Source organism: Schistocerca gregaria, chromosome 4 (assembly GCF_023897955.1).
Source record: "Schistocerca gregaria isolate iqSchGreg1 chromosome 4, iqSchGreg1.2, whole genome shotgun sequence".
In the NCBI taxonomy this organism is placed as follows: Eukaryota; Metazoa; Arthropoda; class Insecta; order Orthoptera; family Acrididae; genus Schistocerca; species Schistocerca gregaria.
This window is the reverse complement of record NC_064923.1, coordinates 617,688,350-617,713,293: the sequence shown is the minus strand read 5'-3', so window position 1 is coordinate 617,713,293 and position 24,944 is coordinate 617,688,350. Positions and strand designations below refer to the sequence as shown.

Here is a 24,944-nt window from a genome sequence, read left to right as displayed (position 1 = left end):
AATCACAAAATACACCAACTGAAGCTAATCTAATCTAAAATATTATAGGTAAATGAAAATATAGCATCATCACTTAATAGGCCCACTTGGAATCCGAACTGAGAAAGGCGAAGAGCCTTGCGGATGTCCAGGTTCTGCACAATTCTTTTATGTACAAGTTTTCACGAACTTAGGAGAAACTTGTCGAAAGGGAATCTCTAAAGTAGCAGAAGACGTAAATGGACACACGTGAGTGGTCTTACTTGGGGTATCTGGTTCTCATTTACTGAGCATACTCTGCAGCATTAAAAAAAAAAATGCTCGCTACACTTCATAAGCCATATTGATACTCTCACTGGCTACAGTAAAAGGTTACCTAAAATTCATGTGTGGAAACTTACTCTGAAAGGTGTCCTTTCATCTTACCAACCTCAAGTACTTCTTCTATTTCCGTTTTCCCTCTTCCATGGAGTTGATCAGCATTTGAAACTATTTCATTTTTTATTGTTTATCTTAATTAAGTTCACCTCTTTCCCCCTTTGTGTCTTCTCTCTGACTACATTTTTCTTTCACTCTTTCCCCTCTCTCTATTTTGTTTCCATATTCTATAGGTCATTTTTATCTGGTTCTAAAATGAAATACCATCTTTAACTCTACCAAACGTGCATCAATATTTGACACTAACATAATCATAGTGAAACTTCCTGACAGATTAAAACTGTGTGCTGGACCGAGACTCAAACTTGGGACCTTTGCCTTTCGTGGGCAAGTGCTCTACCACCTGAGCTACACAATCATGACTTACAACCCGTCCTCAAAGCTTAAGCAAGGTTTGCAGGAGAGCTTCTGTCAAGTTTAAAAGTTAGAAGACGAGGTACTTGCGGAATTAAAGCTGTGAGGACAGGTCGTGAGTCGTACTTGGGTAGCTCAGATGGTAGAGCACTTGCTCGTGAAAAGGAAAAGGTTTCAAGTTTGAGTCTCTGTCTGACATACAGTTGTCACTTAGTACTGCTCTTTGGGTATCATATAACCTCTCATGTTCTTGACTAGGTTCACCTGCTATCACCATATCACATTTACCATTAAATACTTGCCCCTCTACACAAATGATTTCATTACCCATGTCTACCAAGCTGTTAGCTTCCTGGCCACTCCTTGAATTATTTCCTTTGAAACACTCTACTTGGAAATTATGCTCCATGTGTGTACTCATACTACACAGTTCATTATTATCAGTAGTAACACCCCTCTCCATTACCTCCTCATCACTCTTGTCACTACTAGTTTCCCTCCTCACTGTGATCACTGGTACTACTTATTGATTCCTCCTCCATTTCACTACATATTTCTGGAATATCGTCAATAATCTCCTCTATTCAATTCTACCCCTTCCTTCAACTTTCTCGTATCTACTACAAGTATCCTCTCCTAGCCCCCTCTCATACTCTATTAATCCTGTACCTAAATGACATCAGTCATTTACCCAGTGATCATATCCTTCCTCACCAGCAGTATTATTGGGAGACTTACTATCAATAACTACACTTCCTACTTCTTTTATGGCACTACCATTGATAATCTTTCCTGTATTTCTGCAGGTACCAGCCTTTTCCCTTTTGGATATCCCTTCTTTAACATTAGTTATGCTATTATGTTCATTTGCTGGCAAGGTATCATCTGTGTCTACTTGGTAGGCTTTCTCAGCTTGTAATACGTATCTAGTTCCTTCTTTCTACAAAATCCAGGTAAACCTTGTACCCATTTTAATTTAGAGTCCCATTTTCTCTTCCCCCATTGCTTCATATGTTTCTCACACCAAGCATGGTATTCATTCTCTTCACTCTTGTTGCAATAATTTACTTTCTGCCTATTATATTGCCTATTATTATAGTAATTCTTATTTTGGTGATAATGTTGTTTCCTATTATACTGTTGTTGGAGCCGTCCAGTTCGGCCCTTTACTGTGGCAGTTCTTCATTTTCTGACATCTAGTTCACGTATCCTTAGCAAGAAATCTTTCCTGTTACTACTTGCCAAGCTAATGTATCCTTGTACATTCCAAGGTAACTTCCTATGCAACACATGGAGCAAGTGCTCCTCTGTTACCAAACCCCTTGCATTATCTACTTTTTGACACAAGTTCTCACAATATTCTCTCATGGTCTTGTTGCCACCTAGTTTATATGGTGCAGCATTAAAGAATTCCTGGTACACTTCACTCTGTTTACTTTTGGATTACAATTCCTCTTCAAATTTACTCAAACACTCTTCTAAAGTTTCACAATCCTCTGTGGCCCTACTTACCCAATTCCTAGCATCAGCAATCATGTTAGTTTCTGCTATCATTATTTTATTTTTCTCAGGGAATTGCCTGAGAATCAAAGTCCTACAAGCTTTCATAAAAGTTCCAGGATGTATTTTGCCTTTTGGATCAATTTTTCCCAATTTGGCACCTACATGGTTATGACGTGCCCCTCCAAATGAATACATGATAGCTTACTTCTTCCCATTTTCCAAACTCTCAATTCTTTCAGCAATTTCTGAAGTTATTGTAATTAGCCCTCCTACCACATTAACTTTCAATTCAGAAATTTGTTGATGCACATGTTTTGCTAAGACTTTATTTTTACCATATACATCTTGCTTTATTACTGCTACTGCATTAACAGTTTTGCTAGCTACAGTCTCTTCAACTGCTTGCATTTTGGTTTCAATACTTGACTGAACATGAACAATCTTGGTTTCCAATTCAGAAACAGATTCCTGTATTTCGGTTTTGATTTCCTGAGCTACTATCTTGTGAGTTTCTTTAATATATTTGACTTCAAGGTTTACTAATTCTACAATCTTTTCAACTGCACTAACACGCCCTTCATAGGTTTCTAGCCTCTCTCCCATTACTTTCAATGATGCCTCCATATTTCTATTTATACTGTTCATTTTTTCGCCTAGTGAGCCTATTCTTTAATTCACTTCCCCTTTTATTCCATTCATATCCTCTTTCAGCAAATCTATATTTCCGTTTATTGTGCCTATGTTTCCATTCATTGTTTGAAACATGCCTACCAACATGCTTAAATCCCAAGTGGGTTCCACTACATGTTCCATTTTTATTTTTCCTACATGTACTGGGTATGCAGTTGCCCCTTCTAAATTACTTTGGTCACTATCTCTGACTTCCTGCTTTATAGTTTCGATCTTTACATTCACTGTCTTTTGTAAGTCCTCTTCAGCCCCACTACTCTTTGCACAACTATCGAACATGTTCTGGTTTACTCTCAAATATTTTGCCATCTCTGGTTCACATGTGTTATTATCCCCACTGTTACTATTTGGACTTCCGCCATCTTGCCCTACTTTGTCCATGTCACTTAATAATTTTCGCTTGTTCGCCATCTTGGAATTTCGTAAAAATTTACAGATCGTGTTACTTAACATACACCCAATTTTAACTACAAAGTTCACGACACTAATTTAAGATTAATGCCCCTTTCGCCTACGGTCGCCACGTGCCGGACAAATACCATGAAAATTTGGCTACTGTGTCGAATCCTGTCACAGCAAAGCCATATGCGATGCCACTATCCGAATGTACTGTAATATTTTTAGACCACGCGGCATTGGACGTCTGGAAAGCGGCTATCGCGTGTAATAAGCCTGAATAGCTTTGCTATGTAGTTCAGACTATTACACAGAATTACTGAATAAATATTGGCGATGACGTACAAGAAATCGAATGTTAAATGAATTCTGATTTTCATTAACAAAAAAAACCTATTTGAAGTGACTGAACAAAATGCACTAACTGGTGTACGTTAATCACGCCTAGCAGGCGAACAACATTTATGTAAGACAATATATACACACATATGAGAAACACTTAAACTTGCTGTAAGTTAGATTGATCTACACCAACTGTCAGTAGTGATTTTAATGTTACTGAATTTGCGTTGTACTGAAGGTACAGTGAGTACTGTGGTGGCAATAAATTCTTTAACTGAATAGTCAGTGAACACTATAGAACTGATGGTTACTAGAGATGTTAAAAACATTACTTTAGAATCATTTTGTTCTAATGAAACTGAATGAGTTTTTACGTTGATAATGTACTGAAAAGCCACCACATCGAGTTGAACTGTGTGGCACAGTGGCTGGCGTCTTCTGTCAGTTGTATAATCCGGCGTTTGTTGGAAATTGTCGGCGTTAACTCCGATTATATCCTCTTGTTGTGCATTAATACGCCGATACTCACGTAATATAGCATTTTTACTAGTATTGCTGCACACACAGTGATGTATTTGGGATAATAATGAACTATTTTCTGTAATTAATTCATGACACGCATGGAATGCACTTAGAATCACAAACGTCTTATTTCACTCAGGCATTACACTGTAGAGAACTTGACTTGATAAATACATAATCTGTTTCGCTACAGGTACGGATAAATGTACTTTTTATGGCGGTGGTATAAAATGCACTGTCCATAAAAACACTGTCGTACGATTACTACTAGTTCGTTGCTTGTGCTGGCGTGAGCTCATCAATGGATCTCATATGGTAGTAAGACCACATTACAACATTAGCTGCAGACACTGGTCACTTCATACCTTGCTGCTGGTCACTGCAGTCCGTCGTAAATTATGCAGACTTCCACAAGGCGATGCCATGTGCTTTTTGAGCAGAAATATATATCGCTCATGAGTCGTCTCCGTCGAAATGTTGCATCCTGCAAGCCTTATTGTCCATTTGACTTGCTGAAACACCATCAATCCAGTTCGTGTTTGTTGTAAGCTCACTTTAACTGTCTATAAGCAACGTTACCGTACCAAACTAGAACCGTCATTTTTGCGCTGCATAATCTCTGTTCTGCATCTGAACAGTTCCAGAACACATCTCTCTCTACTGCCAAATTCACGCGCCAACCTGCATTGTCCGCGTTCTTGGAGCTTTCCCTCACATTTAAACATTAATTTACACTATACCAAGCTCTCTATTTACAAATGGCCATACCATAACATTACCATATTCAATTACAGTCGTTGTATATATTTATTAAACGAATATTAAATTATTATTTTTACTAGACGTAATAATATTATCCTAGTTTAATGCTTCTTTATTTCGTCATCCGAGCGTAGTAGTATTCAGATACTGTCTTACTCGTAGCGCTATTTCATTTGACTGCCACCGGCGGAAGCACCTGTGCTTTTGTTTTGTGCAACTACCCAACAGATGGCAAGAGCGTTCACTTATTCAACTGCTGCGCCTTAGCTATGCGTCGTTGTGGCATTACAACTTACATGTTTCATTGGTAAAAACCCTGATTAACAGAAATGTAATTGTGAATACCACTATTACAACACATGGAGGAAGTATGCGTTCAACAACTGAATGTAAAAATTTTGAAAGTAATTCAGAAGGGTGTACAATACTCAGGTATAAAGATATTTAATGCTATTCCTCCAGATTCTCAATGTGAAATAGACAGCAAAACTAAACTTAAAGAACTTCTGAGGTTATTTCTTCTCTCTGTGTCTTTTATAGTTTGTAAGAGTAAATAAAACATAGTGAAAGGCTACCTTAAAACCTCAAAAAATCTGTAAGATGTATTATCACATGAATTGAGCATTAAGCTGTATTTTCATATCATGTATGTAATACTTTCAAGGTTGTCCTATTCATATCTGATTATCTGGTTGTATGTGTTTTTAATTTTTATGTTCTGCACTTCGTAATCTCCCAGTTTCTCGTTTTCATTATGTTGTATTATGGAACAGTTTAGTACTTGTGCAACTCTCTCAGTACTGTTTTGTAAGTAAGTAAAAATAAATTATTACTATTTTGGAAATAATTACACCCTAGAGTTAGCCTATTCCAGCCATGCAGCTAGGCGACTAGCACGAGTTTTGGTGTTTTCGTAAAGATAAGTCGTTTTAGTTTAGTACTGATTACATAGTAAATAGGTTTATTACCGTGTTCTTTAAGCTGACCATTAAATGTTTCATTTTTCTTTACGTAATATAGCAGGAAACATGAATCAGCATCGAAGCAAACTGTTGCTGAATTTGTGTCTGTTACTGGGCCGTATGACTGGCCTAATTTGAACTCTTCTGTCAGGAGAGTTAATTTGTAGTTTGAACAGCTGCTTATGTCAGGTGCAGGGTCACACATTTGTGTGGTTAGTGTCGATTCTCTCAATAGGTGGGATTATAGACCTAGATTATTTATGTGAGGAACATAACTTTGAAGCCACTTGTATAGTTATGGACAGTCTTAAGTTAGTAACAATATCCCTTTACAGTTCACCTAAGGGTATCATTAATGTATTTCTAGAAAAACTGGACATGCTGTTATATGTACTAAGAGGGACCAGATGGTTGCTTTATGACATAGTAATTGGTGGACATCTGAATGCAGATTTTGATATAACAACAGTAAACGTACTGTGACTGAGATGAAAAACCTTCTAAGACAGTGCAATTTGCACTCAATCAATAACAGGCCCACAACAGATAAAGCATGTCTTGACAATATTTTTGTCAACTTTATAAAACTGCAGAAGAATCATGTGATGTTACACCCTTTCCATTTTCAGATCATGAATCTGTATCGTTAAACTATACAAGTAGGTTCTGTATTGATAATAGTAATATTCCTAAGCCTGTCCCAAAAGTTATAATCACCAGGCCTGTCACAGATGACAAAATCGTTCAGATCTGTAAGTCCCTTGCTGAGAGAGACTGGTTCAACCAATGTCATGGTGACACAAGTTATAGTCATAGTGGTGATTTGTCAGGGAAACTCTTATTTGAGAGTTTTTTAAAACATTTCTGCCACAATTTAATGACAACATCCCCATAATGAAATGCAAATTAACTGACAAAGGCTTTACAAACAGGGCTACAAACAGACAAAACTCATGGTTCACTAAACAATTATCAAATATGAAAAACAAAGGTATGGTGTTGCACAATATATGTAGCAATCAGAAAACAGAACATGCCAGATTAGCCTACATAAAATGCAGGAATGAGTTTAAAAAAGCCATCGTGGAAGCCAAAAAAGCACATAATTTCAATACCATTCATAATTCCACGAATAAGTTCAAAGCTGCATGGAAATTAATAAACGGAGTTGCAAAAGTTGTAAGAAGCAAAAAAATTATTATAAGTCCAAAAAATTCAATGATTTCTTTGTTAAATCTGTTGAAGATGTAGGAAATACTATAATCAAACCTGACATCAGCTCATCAGAGTTAGTTTCTAAAAATGTTTGCAGAACACCAACAGACACAGGTATGTTTATGTTCTCTGAGGTCTCACCTAGTCATATCCTAAGATTTGTAAAACGGATGAAATCTTCAGACAGTGTAGATATATATGACATATCCTGTAACTTAATAAAGAAAGTAATAGACCATATTGTGTACCCCTTAACATTCTGTATAAATAAATGCATATCTGATGGATATTTTCCCAAAGAACTCAAAGTGGCTAGGGTAGTTCCCATATATAAAAAGGGAGATATGGACTCACCTTCCAGTTACAGACCAATCTCCATAGCCCCAGCTTTTTCTAAAATATTGGAATGTGTAATTTACCAACAGCTATCTGTCTATTTTGAAAAATTAGGAATAATTAGTGAATCTCAGTATGGTTTTAGGAAAAAGTTGTCTACTGTGGATGCTACGACTTTGTAGTCAAATACTTAGATCAAGTGTTTGAGGATAAGGGCTATGCTCAACTCACATTTTGTGATCGAAGCAAAGCTTTTGACTGTGTAAAGCATAAGCCACTCCTAGAAAAACTGGAATTCTATGGCATTAAACATAACAGCCTTAAATTAATAAAATCATATGTTCAGAATCGTAAGCAAGTTGTTTGTGTAGGGAGAGAAATGTCGAGTATAGAACAAGTTAAGGTAGGTGTTCTGCAGGGATCTGTGCTAGGCCCCTTTTTGTTCGTGATAATGATAAATGATCTGCCGTCATTTATCAAGTCCATCACTGTGATTTATGCAGATGATACAACATTTCTTCATTCTAGTGATGATTTCAATAGCCTTAAAACATGTGCAGCAGAGACAATAGACCAAGCATCCTACTGGTTCAAGGCAAATGGATTCCTGCTGAATGAAAACAAAACACAGCAGATGGTCTGTAGTCTTAGAGACAAGCTTCTGTCAGATGATCCAAGTTATGTCAAATTTTTGGGTGTATACATTGATGGTAAATTATCTTGGGGTCAACATGTACAATATATTGGTGGTAAACTGTCAAGAGTTATTTACCTGTTAAGGCGACTTATAGATTGCGTTCCTGAAAAATATGTTAGAACATCCTATTTTTCATTCTTTCAAAGTATAATAACATATGGAATCATTTTGTGGGGGAACTGTAGCTGTGTGCATGGCATATTAATACTGCAAAAAAAGCTATTAGGATAATTTCTGGTTTTGCATATAAGGCACACTGTGAAACATTGTTCTGTGAACAGAAAATCATGGCTGTTATAAACTCGTACATATACTATGTTCTAATTTATACGAAGAAGAAATTACCAGAAACAAAAACCAGAGTAAATGTACAAAGCCACAATACAAGAAGGAATAGGTGCCTCTTTATTCCTTACCACAGATTGTCAAAGTCACTCAACAGCTACGAAATCATGGGGTACAAATTATTTAACAATCTTCAATCTGTTCAAGAATTACCTGAACAATTATTCAGACAAACAATTCATGACTGACTAGTGCTCCACCCATTCTATGATATAAGAGAATTTATCAACTGCAATATAATACTATAATGTTAACAACAAACCTGTTGTTTCTTTCAAACTATTAATTGTATTGTAATTTGTATATGACGTTTTATATTGCTGTAATGGCCGAATGTCAATAAAATTATTATTGTTATTATTATAATTATTATTATTATACTACACATGGCTTTCACCTTAATGGAAAAAGGAAGGGGAAGCTGGCTGGGAAAATAGCAGGGAAGTTAAAGGGGTAAGGCACAGTCATGCGTTATAAAATACAAGTGGTTAATGGGTTCAGGAAAGTCCCTTTTCAGGCTAGGGAAGACAGAAATAAACTAAGTTTTAAGAGAGGTTAGGACTGAGGCAAACCTTCAGTTTGGAAAAAAACGTAATTCTAGCTTATTACATCAGCATAAACAGGTGTAGGTTAAGAATTTTCAACAATCAGCAGAAGTCTCGACTCTACCCAATTTTAACTCAGCAATGTAAAGTGTCAGTTGTCTTTGTTGCAACAAAATATTCGAGGAGTGAGAAATAAAATTAATGAATTAACTATCTTCAAACCCAGCTGACATAATCTGCCTCTCTGAACATCATGTGACCACTGGTATAGAACTTCTAAGTGTTACAGGATTTAGGTTGGCATCTCACTTTTGTAGAACAGAAATAGAGCAAGGAGGAGTTGCCACATTAATCAGAAACTGTGATAAATTTAAGAACATAGACTTTAATAAATTTTGCATAGAACAGCATATGGAAGCATGTGCAACAGAAGTAGATTTTCACAAAAAATCCTTCATAATATCAAGTGTATATCGAGCATTTACAGGTAACTTACATCTGTTTTTAAACCACCTTGAAGCTGTACTGATCTATTTATCAACCAAATACAAAGAAATAACAGTTGCTGGTGACTTCAATGTTGATTTCCTTAAAGACTCTTCCAATAGGAACTTCTTTGAGTGAAAACACTATCATTCAACTTAATTCTCACTCTAAAGTTCCCAACTACCGTAGACAATTGCTCACAAACAGCCATTGATAATATATTTATAGAAAAGTGCAATGAACAAAATTATATTACAAAACAAATAGTCAATGGTCTCTCAGATCATGACATGCAGTTCCTTCTGTAAAAATGTTAATATTGACCAGGATATAAAATCTGTTAAATCTGAACCCAAGACAGTAATCAGTAAGCCAAAAGTTGATTATTTTGGGACACCCCTCAGAGACATTCACTGGGGTGATGTTTACAGTGCTCATGGCATGAATGAAAAATATAAAACTTTTGCTAATAAAGTGCTTACCTCATTTGAAGACTGTTTCCCCCAAAACTAATGAAGGTTAGAGTAGAGTCTACAAAGAAGTCATGGATTACTCAAGGAATAGAGGTATCTTGTAAAACAAAAAGAAAATTGTATCTGTCAATGCAAAACATTTCTGAAGTTGATGTTATAGCACATTACAAGAAATACTATAAAATATTGAAGATTATAACATGGACATTAAAGCAAATATTTTACAAGGAATAGATAGTCATCTCAAATAACAAAATACAATATGGGATATACCGAAGTAGGAGATCAGTAGAACCAGACATGAAGAGGGGCAAATAGCATTAAGAGTAAATGATACATTGGTGACAGATGTGTATAGTGTTGCAGAACTTTTTAACAAACATTTTGTAGCTGTTACTGAAAGCATGGGGTTTTCAGTTTCTGCAGATGCTACTATGGGATACCTCAGACCAGACATAATAACTTCCATAATATGAATTTGACCCTCACTCCCTTCAGAAGTAATGTCCATCATAAAATCTTCAAAATCAAAAACATCTAGTGGGTATGATGAAATATCAACAAAATCGATTAAAGCATGTGATTCTGAGTTAAGTAACATATTAAGCTATTTGTGTAACCATTCTCTTATCAGTGGAATATTTCCTGAATGGTTCAAATATGCTGAAGTTAAGCCACTGTTTAAGATGGGAGATAAAGAAATAGCCTTAAATTTCTGTCCAATTTAACTTTTTCCAGCATTCTCAAAATTTAAGAAAAGGTAACGTACAATCAGCTTTATAACCACTTTATCACAAATAACATACTGTCAAAGTCGCAGTTCAGATTTCTAAAGGGTTCTGATATTGAGAAGGCTATCCACACTTAACAGTGAAAAATGTACTTAATTCATTAGACAAAAAACTGCAGGCACCTGGTATATTTCTTGCTCTGTCAAAGGCATTTGACTGTATAAATCACAGTATCCTTTTAAGTAAATTAGAAAATGCTGCAAAATGATTCAAATCTTATATCTCTGGCAGGAAACAACGGGTGTTATGAGGAAAGAGACATGTATTAAGCTATCGGGCATCATCCAACTGGGAGTTTATTACATGTGGGGTCCCACAAGGTTCCATCTTAGGGCCCTTACGTTTTCTAGTGTAAATCAATGACCTTTCCTCAGTAACATTACCAGATGCCAAATTTGTTTTGTTTGCCAATAATACAAACATTGCAATAAATAGCAAATCAAGTGTAGTCTTAGAAAGATCAGGTGATAAAATATTTGTGGACATTAATCACTGGTTCCTAGTGAATTCTTTGTCACTAAACTATGAAAAAGGACACTACAAGTAGTTCAGAACTTGTTAGGGGTGTCCCACAAATATATGCCTAATACATGGTGACAAGCAGACAGAAGAAGTTGACAGTGTCAAGTTTTGATAATAAATTCAACTGGGAAGAGCACACCACAGAGCTGCTGAAGCGTCTAAACAAATCTCTATTTGCAATGCAAAATCTGTCAGACACAAGGGATATAAAAATGAAAAATCTGGCATACTATGCTTAGGGTTTCACTCCATAGTGTCATATGGTATTATTTTTTGTGGTAATTCATCAAGCCAAGCTAATGTTTTTTGGGCACAGAAACATGCAATAAGAGTTATATGTGGCGTGAACTCAAGAAAATCCAGCAGATTCCTGTCTAGGGAACTAGGCATACTAACTACTGCTTCCCAATATACAGGGTGTACATAAGGTCTGGGAACACTTTCAACTACTTATTGCGCAAGAATTAAACATTGTACTGATGTCATACGTATTGCATTTTGAAGAGAAACTCTGAGAGTTTTTTTACAAACATTCGATATGCGAACCATGACTGATGAAGCAGACATTAATACAGTAATTAATTCTTGCCTTACCCATTCCAGCATGGCATCATCGACTGTGGTAGTCACTTCCCATGTTCTCTCACAGAGCTCTGCTACATTATGTGGTAGAGGAGGTACATACACTAGATATTTGTGTCCCCACAGAGAAAAGTCATGCAAAGTGAGATATGGTGATCAGGGAGGCCATTTATGAAACATCTTGCGCTGCACCTGAACTCGCCATGTTTGTGACTAGCACTGACTATCGGGACATTACCAAACTACACTGTGGTGGTGAAAAAAAAAAAAAACCTTTCAGGATTTCTCTTCATAAAGACATATATATCATATCTGCAAAATGTTTGGTTCTTGTGCAATAAATAATTGAGTGTTCCCAGACAATATGTACACCCTGTGTTTATTCCTTAATGAAATTTGTTATTAAAAATATATCACTTTTTCAAACCAACAGCTGAGTTCATGTAATCTACACCATAAATAAGAAAAAATGGCTCAAATGGCTCTGAGCACTATGGGACTTAACATCTATGGTCATCAATCCCCTGGAACTTAGAACTACTTAAACCTAACTAACCTAAGGACAGCACACAACACCCAGACATCACGAGGCAAAGAAAATCCACGACCCCACTGGGAATCAAACCCAAGACCCCATGCTCGGGAAGAGAGAACACTACCGCGAGACCACGAGCTGGGGACTTAGAAATAAGAATACTCTTCATAAGGATTTAAAGTCGCCTACTCTTGTACAAAGTTGTGTATTATTCAGGAAAACACATTTTCAATAACTTGCCAACAACCACAAAAAGCTTAACAACAAAACAAATTCAGTTCGAGAGAAATCTAAAGGATTTATTGGTGGCCAACTCCTTCTACATCATTGATGAATTTCTGTGTAGGACCAACTGATTTTGTGTGTGTGTCTTCATATATATAGACACACACATCAATAAAACTTTAGCATCAGCCCGGTTACCAGAACTCCTGAAGATAGACATTGACTGTCAATATTGTATCACAGACACAGTCCCTTTCACTGTTCAGAGATGTCACTAAACCTGCCTAAAGATGTAAACAACCATACATGAGCAGCACCTATTAAACAGAGGGGGTCCGCAGCCAATCAGTTCGAGGCATTCCACCAGGTAGGAGGTACACAGCTCATGACGTCTATAGTTCAATCATGCCTAGAAGGCCAATGCCATAGTGCAATCGCATTTGCATTGCTACTGTGTGCCAGGAAGGGCCCTCAACAAGGAAAGTGTACAGGTGTCTTGGAGTGAACCAAATTGATGTTGTTATGACATGGGGAGATACAGAGAGACAGGAACTGTCGATGACTTGCCTCGCTCAGGCTGCCAAGTGCTGCTACTGCAGTGGATTACTGATACCTAAGGATTATGACTCAGAGGAACCATGACAGAAATGCCACCATGGTGAATAATGTGTTTTGTGCAACCACAGGATGTTGTGTTACGACTCAAACTGGGCACAATACGCTGCATGATGCACAACTTCACTCCCATCATCCATGACAAGGTTCATCTTTGCAACCACAACACCGTGCAGCATAGTACAGATGGGCCCAACAACATGCCCAATAGACTACTCAGGATTGTCATCATGTTCTCTTCACTGATGAGTGTTGCATATGCCTTCAATCAGACAATCATTGGAGTCATGTTTGGAGGCAACCCGGTCAGGCTGAACGTTTTAAACACACTGTCCAGCGAGTGCAACAAGGTGGAGCTTCCCTACTGTTTTGGGATGGCATGATGTGGAGCCGAAGTATGGTGCTGGTGGTCATGGAAGGCGCCATAATGGCTGTACGATATGTGAATGCCATCCTCTGACCAATAGTGCAACCAAATCGGCAGCATATTGGCGAGGCATTTATCTTCATGGACAACAGTTCGTGCTCCCACCGTGCACATCTTGTGAATGAATTCTTTCAGGATAATCTCATCGCTCAACTAGAGCAGACAAAATGTTCTACAGACATGAACCCTAACAAACATGCAAGGGATCTATCGAAAAGGGCCGTTTATGGACAACGTGACCCATCAAACACTCTGAGGGATCTTCACTGAATCACCATTGATGAGTGGGACGATCTGGAGCAACAGTGCCTTGATGAACTTGTGGATAGGACACCATGGTGAATACAGGCATGCCTCAATGCAAGAGACTATGCTACTGGATATTAGAGGTACCGGTGTGTACAGCAATCTGGATCAGCACCTCTGAAGGTCTTTCTGTATGGTGGCACAACGAGCAATGTGTGATTTTCATGAGCAATAAAAATGGCACAAATGATGTTTATGTTGATCTCTATTCCAATTTTCTGTACAGGTTCTGAAACTCTTGGATCTGAGGTGATGTAAAACTTTTTTTGATATGTGTCTAAAGTACAATCTAACTTCTGCATCATTTCAGTGCAGTAATGTGTTCATTGTAAATAAGTGTTGTAGTAGTTTTATTATATCTTTATTACCTTATAAATAAATAAAACATTTTTTTAAATTTTAAATTCAGTGCATTAATGCAATCTTAGTAAATGAGTGACCATCACTCCACTTGGGACCTGTGGAAACTACATTAGCTTATTTGTTTTAGCTGTAAATATTTGTCATGTATTGTTGTTTTTCTGACATGTTCTACATCCTGGAGGACATCCTCACTAAGGATCAATTGAAATTAAAGTAAATCTAATCTAATCTAATCAAGGTTCTGTAGTATATGCTTGTTCTCTGACGTATTTCTGCCCAGAAATAAAATGTTGATTCACGGTAGTCATGCTCTCTATTATTTCACCTGGAGCATCCTCAATAGCATCTTTCCTACATTGGTGACACCTCATCAAATGACATTATCAGCAAAAAAAATTTCTATGTTTTTGACTCATCATGTTTGCTACAGCTATGGAGCCATCTTACAACCTTTAGTGCTGTAGACTAGCAAATACGAGGCACTGACTTACAAGCTGTTGATTTCAGCACTTTACATCAGCAGGGCCAACTCTTACTTGTTGTTAAATGTGAAAGTGGCATTTTCTTGTGCATTTCGAATGATATGAACAATGGCCACCATGGAATTTAACAATGTTCACTAGTTACTGATATGCAAAATTTTAGCAACGAATGCAGCTCTTCCAATAACACCTTTGAACATACCGCCACGGACAGACATTGACTGGTGACATTCATTTATGTCACACCTTCCCACCTTCTTTTCTACACTGCAGCTTTCACAAAAGAGCTCATCTGTTGACACCTTTTGTCCAGCTGCAGTGCTACATGAACTCCAGAACTTTAACAGCAGTGTTGTGTGCCTTAATTCACAACCCAATCTGTCACCCTCTCACCCATAACAACCAGACAGGTAGTTCATTCTTACTGAGGACTTTCTCCACAGTAGAATCTTACCCCTCCCTCTCATCATTTGTTGATTGTCACTCTTCAAAATAAACTCTATTTAATAAGCTTCAAGACAGTAAGATTTACAACAAACTTTTTACTCATCTTCTTTTCCCTTAGTTAGCTCCAGTTCTCCACAGCTAGGGGTTTATTCTTGAGGTTGACATTCTTGACATTGTAGGTTCCAAATGACATGATAATGTTGAAGTATGCCTGCTCCGTAATTTCTGTTTCTGTAATTTTTATTACATCACATTTTTCAGTATAATACTGTCTTTACAATGTCCACTTTCAAAACAAAAATTACGTAGTTACTGCCTTAATTAAAAACATGTACAAGCACTTCAGAGGCATACCCACTGCTACTTCACTCCACAGCACCAACAATATTCTGAAGAGTTCACAAATTTTGTTGGCAAATGCCTTTCTATTAATTTCCATTGTTATTTTATAAATTAATCTAGAAATAAATTTAATAATTAGTGCCAGATTGTGAAATTAATAATAGAAATTTTAAGTGTGCCAAATATTTCATAATTTCAAATGTTTCTAAAAGAAGAGTAATTTTTCAAATATTTCTAAAATAACAGTAATTTTAACTGTACAAACAGAGTTAGTACATATAAATTGTAACAAAGAAAATAAATTTCTTTTTATTCATTTTTGCCTGAAATATTCCACATTGTGCACAAAAACATATGAAATACTTTTAGAAAAACAGCTGAGAAAATATTAACCTGTTTTAAAGGTAGCAAGTATTTTCGGTATCGATGCCTTCTGGTGAAGAAAGGTAATGTTAGTGGACAGCGTCCCTTTACAACAGTCATGGTGTTTTTGATGATAGCTGCAAGTATATTACCTACTGTGCCATGTTGATGATCACGCCAACCTCATAAGTGATTTTATATTGTCATCCCCAGCTACTAACAAAGATGATGTAGTGATGACAGCACTGTTTCATCATCTTGCCTGAATACCAGAACAGCAACTGCATCAAGTTATTTATCACAACTGTTTAGGCATCAAAATGCCTCCTCAGCTGTGGAGACTTCTGTGACACTTAATTGACATAGCACTCAAGCCAGACCACCACTTGTAGACACTCTGAATTATAAAGTCACCTTCTGTGTTATAACTAGCATGATCTTACATGAGCATAAACCATTGGAAGTAACATTAGTTTTAGTAGACAAAATTCTTGCAGCATTAGATCATCAACAGTGCATTAATTCAACTGATAACAATGACCAATCTTTCCCAGTCAGGAAGCATGTTGTGACATGTAGTTGCAGGCTACCAAACAATACCGAGTGCATGTGGATGTCACTGATGATGATGTCACCCCACCCACCAGTCAGCAAAGTTTAACCACTCAAAACAAACAGATGACCAGCAGACAAAAACCTTCACTTGCTGGCAGTAAGATGCAACCATGCCTCTGCTCGTCTCATGCATGTTTGGGCAATAAAGCTTGCAACTTCACAGTTCCCTGCAACTACCCAAATGGGAAGAACAATCCACATTAGGTGCTCTGGATAGTTGCACCAATTCAAGTGTGTTATTGCCTCGACAAGTGAGCCAATCTCACTGCACATGGCAGTAGATTTAGTGTCCTGCAACACACTTACAATCATCATGTTCTCATTGATGTTAGGTCTGAGATGAGCATCATTCCACATGAACTACCACTGACAGGAAAAACTTCATCTGCATTTCAAACTTTGAGCAGTGAACAAGTCACACATTACAGTGTCCGGAACCACATCTCAAACCTAGAGCTTCAGCTCAGAGACATGTACTTCTGGCAGTTTTTCATCACCGACATAAATGAAGCACAATTTAGGACTGAATTTTTAAGACTTTTTCATCTCTCTCCCAAAGTGAGATGTGAAATTCTTCCACACAAAAGCAGCACACGTTCTGTGAAAGGAATCACCAGTGCCCCACCATCCCTCATGCATCCAATTACTATGGAATCCAGCTCACAGACTGTCAATTCTGTCATTGCATATATATACTACCAACAGGTACTGTGAGACTTCCCATTATCAGTAATAGAATTTCGGTGAATTGCCCAGCAATACTTCGACATACAGAAGGTAATGCTTTACCTCTCTGAAGAGAACTACGCTAGTGCTGAGGTTGTTGGGTAGTAACAGAGCATATCTGCAGAACCCTTTTAACCCACATGACATTACAAAAAAATATGTCATCACCCATTTTGGACTTGAGAAATAACTCTATGTGTTTTATTGACATAAAAATGCAGTGCAGACTTGACAAAAATTTAAATTTCCCTTCTGATACACTAGCCTGGATCGTACTGTTGTCTTCTATGCTCACAAAAAGGAACATGATGATCATCTCAAAATAGTTTTGGTGCTTTTCACAAACTTGTCATCATTGTCAGCCATGACAAGTATCAGCTGAGGCATTCTCAGGTTATCATCCTTTGCCATTTAATTTTCTGTAATGGCATGCAGCCTATATCACAATGTGATAATTCATTCATCACCTACTGCAACCATAGACATTTCACGAATTAAGCCAGTTTTCAGCATGATAAATTTTTATTGTTGGCTCTTGTCTAATGTAGCTAACATCAACGCACATGTAACAAATGCATTACCAGGCAAGCACATCTCATGCAAAACGAATATTAACTGGAACCCACAGATGAATTTGAAGAAAATAAAAAATGCCTCTCTTAAGCCACATTTCTTGCACATCCACTTCTAACTGTACACCTGACAGCCACATCTGATGCAGATTATTTTGCAATTTATGTTTCTTTCCAACAGTCAGTAGCAGGCATATAAAAGCCACTGTGTTTCTTTTCCAAAAATTGACAGATCCGCGCTGTAAGTGGCTGCCATATGGCAGGGAACTTTGGCAGCATACAAAGACATGTAGTACTTTGAATATGATATTGGGGGCAGAACTTTGATAGTCAAAATGTCTCATGTGGATTCTATTTGAAACCCAGTAAAAGATTTCTGCCCATGGTGATTCTACCATGTGGTATACATTGTGCAATTTAAGACAGATGCCTGACACTTTCACAGAGTGGATAGTGCTCAGGCTGATTTCCCTTCAGATATGAATGCTCTTTTAGTAGATATTGACACATAACACGAAGGGGTTGCATATTGAACGCTGTTCAACACAATTACTATGTGTTGTCTCACAAACCTGCCATCATCTACTACTGACACATTGTGATAAATTACATGGGCTATCAAACCTTGGGATCCAACCTACAATACAGATTGTCACAGACTGCTCTGGATGGTGAAATGTCAAAAAGACTTGGGCACAAGCGTGTGTTACATGCCAATGCTGTAAAGTAGGATGGCATGCACAACCACAACATGACTGTTATTCTACTCTTAAAGGCCATTTTCAGTATGTCCACTTAGATCTCTTGGGACCATCACCTGCTTCAAATGGTTAATGACACGTTCTTTCAGTTATTGATAGAGTAACATGCTAGGTCAAGGCTACCAATTTTGGACATAATGGCTGAGGCCACTGCAAAAGTATTTCTCAGTCTATGGTTCTCCTGTTTTGGTTGCCTCACCACAGTAATGACAAATCAAGGTAGACAATTTGAGTCAGCACTTCTTACCAAAACATTTCACTTTTGTGGCATACAGTGCTTCCAAACAAGATCTTACCAGTGGAAAAGTGATGGACAAGTACAGTATTGACACTACACACTTCAAAGAGCTTTCATGTGTCATGGAGTGGAATGGAAAGATACCCTGCCATGGATTCTTTTAGGCATATGCTCAGCTTATAAAAAAGATCTCTACACATCTCTGAGAGAACGCCTTTGCAGAGAACTATGAACTTTTTGGCAGACTTTGCAAAGCTATTGAAACTGCCTACAGACAAAGAACTGTACAGCTGTCTAAAAAGTCAAGCAACATATTGCATACCTGAAGATACCACCCCCACAGACACCTAACTGCCAGAAAATAATCATACATAAAGCACTGCAGGACTATGACCACATTCTGCTGTGAGATAATACACTCTGAGTTGCATTAGAGCCACCCAACTCAGCCCACGTATAACGATTATATGGGGCAACAACACATCTGACATTTTACTGCATGACAAACCAAGTACTGTTATGGTCACAGACTTAAAAAGGTGTGCACTCTACTTGATGCCACTGACACTTCTGGAAGTAGCACTATCCACATACATAACATTCCACACATTGACCAGGACTATATCAAAATTATAGCATCAGAAGACTTGTGCCAGTTATAACCTGAGGAGATCTCACTCAAACTAATCAACAACCTTCTCATCATGGAAGGACAAGACGTTCATGAACTGTCAATGATGGCACACTTCCAGGAAAACTTTCCCCATGATACAGACTCTTGTCAGATGTTGATGCAGGTTGCATCACTTCACCTTTTCAGAAGACGGAGTTCTCATGGCTATGTCTGCTAAAAAATGCATCCAGTTCCTACTTTCACCAGTGACATAAGGCATGTGCACTGCTAAAGCACTGTTGCCTCTCTTACTTCAGCTTCTGCCAGTCACCAACACCAACCTCCCTTCCCATTTCAGACAACCTCATCGGCTACTTAACTTCATGCAATATTGTATTTTTGACTGCTACTGAACTTGCACACTCCATCTACTCAACACAGCAAGAAATGATCCAGATGCACCTCTATGTAAGCAGCCAGCCATGGTTTGACTGCTCATGTGTACCTGTGTGAAGATGAAGATGAGGCCACAGCAGCACCATCCAATGCCCACGCGTTCCACACTTCCAGAATGGGGACTCTGTGGTGAGCTAGCAGTGATTGTGTGATGCAACATGAGGAAACTCTTTGACCAGTGCTATTGTAAACTTTGAATTAGTCAATTCTGAGCTTCTATTGTGTACACATCTTCTCTGATGTATCTTTGCCCAGCAGTAAAGTGTAGGTTCATGGTATTTGCACTCTCTATTACTTAACATGGATCATCCTTACGTATGTCTATTATGCAAATGAAAATGTTTGTTAAAAGACAAGAACAGAGCCTCCAAGTAAGCTATACCTATCCTAAAACAAACAGCTCTTTCTTCATTGAAACTTTCACCTTCAGTTTATTTGCAGGTATACGAAATCATGAATACCCCTTTAAATCATGAATACCCCTAAAATTTCAGCTGAACTATCTATACTGGTTCCATCAGCCAGTGGTAAACAGCACATAAAATAATGTAGTGAATAACAAACTGGATGCTTTGAGTAACTAATGTATGTGTACTTTTAACAAAATCAGATCAGACAAAGAAAAAAGCAATATTTATATTAGGTGCACCGTAAGAATATGTAGAATTCTCCCAAACTGCTCTGTTACAACATGGGTAGGTTTCCTATGATGATGCTTAGAAATTTTCAAGTGATATTAGCATGCTCAGTTGGATTTTGACTTCTGTATATGATACTGGCATACAAAATGACAGACCAACCTTCCTGCTGAACATGTGGAACTACATGCATGAGACATTGGTTAGTATCTAACCACCTTCCCACTCTGGCATGACAATTAAGAACCTTCAGGTGTATCCTGCACTCAATGAAGAGAAGAGTCAGATGCCATTGAGCCATGTTCTATTCCAGCTGTTACCTTGGCCAATTTCTTTGCATACCACCATGCTGGGCTGTTGGCACTGTTATTTTTAATGGATGCCTAGTGGCTATATTGATCTTACAGAAGTGGTTCTGTGGAGTCTCTGTCAATGCTGCCTTCCTGCTTGCCTCGGGAAAGGCAGTGTGCAGTTATATTTCGTTCTACCCAGTGTACACATGAACAATAAACTTTGGGCTGCAATCATCAGCTGATGTTTTTAACTGCAGATGACCATTATGAGAAATATTTTAAATGTTTTGTGTTTAATGACAATGGAATATTTGAATAATGTCACTATTGTCTATAGCAATGTGGTACAAAACTGCCCATGCAGACAAATTTTCTTCTCATAAAGTGAAAATGTGAGTGTGTTTCAAACTTAAAATGCCTTTTTGAAGCAGGTTGTCAGATACAAAAATATACAGAAGCTGTGATATTCATGATGGTCAGACAGTGTTCCCTACCAAAGTGTACTGAGAATCGTGGAGTATTTTGATTACACAGGTGGCTTTACATACTCATTCTCTGTGTATGAAAGCATGTTGAAAAAGAAGGTATCATTTAATTAACACAACCTGTGAACACCACAAAGGTAATGCAGAAGGTTTTTGAGTATTTTATTTTAGTCATCTTTTTAAATACTTCAGGACATTCATCTGGGTTTTATTCAGCTCTTGATTCTGAGTATATTATGAGCTCAACGGATCTCTTAGATACCTGTACAATAGACCATTTGACTAATTATTTTATCAAAATGATGTGAAATGACTCAGTTTACAGGATTTGTATACATGACTTGTGTTAACCTTAAGTAACACCATTTTTGGTCCTACTCTGCAACAATATCTAAAAACTTATTTTCTCTCTCTCCTTTTCTGCATGCTGAGTCCTTGCTGAGCTACTTACAGCTTTAATAATAGATAATAGGTAATAAAGAACGTTTTTTCCTCTAGTGTTGTAGGTACTGGTTGCATTGGTATTCTCAGTTGTGATGGACTAATTTCATCACCAAAAATATGTGTTTTGATGGTGCTGTAACAGGTTTGAAGGTGCAATTTGACAAGGTTACATGATGACTGCTGGTGAACACCACCTATTCTTATTGCTCATTTTGTACAATGAGTACTTTCTAAGTGATGAATTACCCCACAAAATTATTCTCTAAGACATTACTGAGTGAAGTATGTAAAATGTGTCAGGAGATTGATTCATCTCTTTCCGGTTACAAGGAGAGCAAAAATTTGGAGCAATATATCATATTTAATGACTGAAATTCATATGCTACATCAGTTGTCGGTATGAAACTATTTCTTCTATAGAACTGAATATAGGATGTTTTCTCAAAATTGTGGAGGAGTCCATTTTCAGAAAACCACTTAATAATTTTTTGAATGATGTCATTAACAATCTCTTCTGTAGCCTTCTCTGTATAAGGTTTATCATAACACTAGTGTCATCTGGAAAAATTACCAGATCCAGCTGTTGAATGTTAAGTGGGAGGTCATTCATATATTACATAAGGAATGGGAGTGGACACAAACAGGAAACCTCTGGGGTTTCCTTTTGTTATTTCTCCTCGGTCACTAAAATTTGCTACCCTTCCAACATTGGTTGTATTATTGAGCACAACTTCTTGCATTCTGTCTGTTAAGTATGATTCAAGATATTTGTGTGTCAAGCCAACAGTTCCATAAAACATCAATTCCCCTAAACGAATCTTTTTCTGAGAGTGTAAGATCGAACACCTTGGGAAGATAAAAAATTACCAACTGGGGATATTTTATTATTTAAGGCTTGTAATATTTTTTGAGTGAGTGAGTGTATAAACAACATCCTCACTTGAACATTCCTTCAGGATTCCAACCTAGAAATTCTCAGTACATACATAGTTTCTACAGAAATGTGAGACTATGTTTGAGTAGGATATTTTCAATAAAGATATCAGTAAGGAAACTAAATAATAATTATTCAAGTCTTCCCTGTCCCATTTCTTATGAAAAGATTTAACAGTTATATATTTTAATCTGTACAGAAAAATTACCTTTGTCAGTGAGGCAGTTCATACAGCAATAAGGACAAGTTTTCATAATTCCATTTGAAATTACGTCTATATTTGAGCTTTTGTTATTGTAGAATTCAAGGATTTTGTCATGAAAGTTTTAAAATCTTGGTATTTTAAATCTCTAATCTCCTTCTAAAGTTTTATCGCAGGATGCTTCTAATTACATCTTTTGCACCACCATAGTGTTTTGTGCTTCCTTTGTCATTTACATACTTGGCTTGATGTACAGTTTTACAGTTCATGCACAATACGGTTTTATATGGCCCCATTGCACACATCATCAGTATCTTCAACGAAATGTTACGTAATAAATATTTTAGTTGTGTTGAGTCACATTTGGCAAAACCATATACCTCGTGGAAAGAGTGACTTCCACCTCTAGTCATAAGGAAAGTAAAATTTTATGTACCACAATTTATTGCACAACAGAGTTATAGAACAAAACTGGAGTCAGTTATCTCACCAAATACATTTAGGACTAGATTATTTGAACATATGAAGCAGAACAAAACCACACCATAGTTGCAGGTAAAGGAAATAGTATGTTTTGATTTATTGGTGGAATAAAAATAATTTACAATTCTAACATGGTCAGTGAACCTAATTTTCAACTGAAACAACATTTTATTATCTACTAATGTCTATGGCAAAGAAAGTCATCTACTATTAACATTAACTAAATTTTCTGTCAGTTCTTAACAGAAGAGTGTAACAGTGTTAAATAGGTAATAAATGCTAATATTCTGCCATCACCAGGTTGATGAAACATAAAGCTGGTTCATGACCAAACAAACAAAATTTTTCAGAACATTAGGGAGTGATCTACTTTAATATTATGTATTATTATTGATTAATCAGTCATAACTTTTATTTCTTTTTATTTATCTTTTTATTATTTCCTCTTACAGATTGATGTATTGTCTGAAAGACATGGAAAAGTATACCCAGACCTACGGCAGAAGATGTGAAGTGAATTGACAATGGATTACTTTTCCCAACATGTATAGCATTTTGTGAATGTGGTTGGAATGTAAATACAGATTTGTATTTAAACTCTTAAACATTTCTTATTTTATGAAGTGATAAATACAGTTCTTTCCGAAACACACACCAGCAGTCTTTCTATAAACTTAAGCTTAAAACTATAATAAGATGTAGCATGCTGAAATTTACTACACAGTATTTGCTTTTGACTGCTCAAAATTTCACTTTTGGTAACAATATTTCATTTCCTCAAGACCAGCATTTTTAAGAGCCAAACAACCCTAACTTATGGATTGGTCTGTTACTTGTAACCTTAACAGGTATTTAGTGGGTATAGTGTCTGTAGTATGTGCAGTGAATGAATAAATACTTCAATAGCTTTTTACAATATGATGAAATATATGTACTTTGTCCAGTGAATGTTGTTGTGAAATTAATGCACAGAGTAGAACTAGTTTTCTACATCAATGACAAACTTCTTTGGGAAGATAGAAAAACAAGACAGTGTTGCACTCTATGTCGAAACTGAATGCGACTGTGATGTTGAAATCAAACTGATCTTGTATTCAGGAGGATTGAGGGTCTAATACCCATCTATCACCTTCAACAGCACACTCTTTAGACTGGATGATTGAGTTTTTCCCAACACACTTATACACATGTTCTAGTACCATAAACAGCTGTGTATAGATGTGATTTCTTGCAATGCAGTGTGAGGTTTGCTTCCCATTGTTGCTGAGTATGTACACCTTTCTAATGGTGTGTTATTTTAACAGATCTTGGTCAGCTATCACCCAATCAGTTTTCTATTTTAGATCATGTTGCTTTGACATACATAAGATAATTGAAAAATATTAAGATTGTCATGGCACGGAGGCTTGGCAGCAACATTTTGGAAACTGTACAACTAG

At 37.0% G+C, this 24,944-nt stretch overlaps 1 protein-coding gene across 1 annotated transcript in view; it reads left to right on the top strand.

Moving 5' to 3' along the window:
* The window catches only part of LOC126267837 (plasma membrane calcium-transporting ATPase 1-like), a 97,907-nt gene extending 73,863 nt beyond the window's left edge, over window positions 1-24,044 (top strand). Inside the window, exon 6 of the mRNA XM_049973142.1 lies at window positions 23,958-24,044. Coding sequence (XP_049829099.1) covers window positions 23,958-24,017 — 60 coding nt within the window. The 3' untranslated portion in view covers window positions 24,018-24,044. The remainder of the gene's footprint in view (window positions 1-23,957) is intronic.
* The last annotated feature ends 900 nt before the right edge of the window (window positions 24,045-24,944 follow it).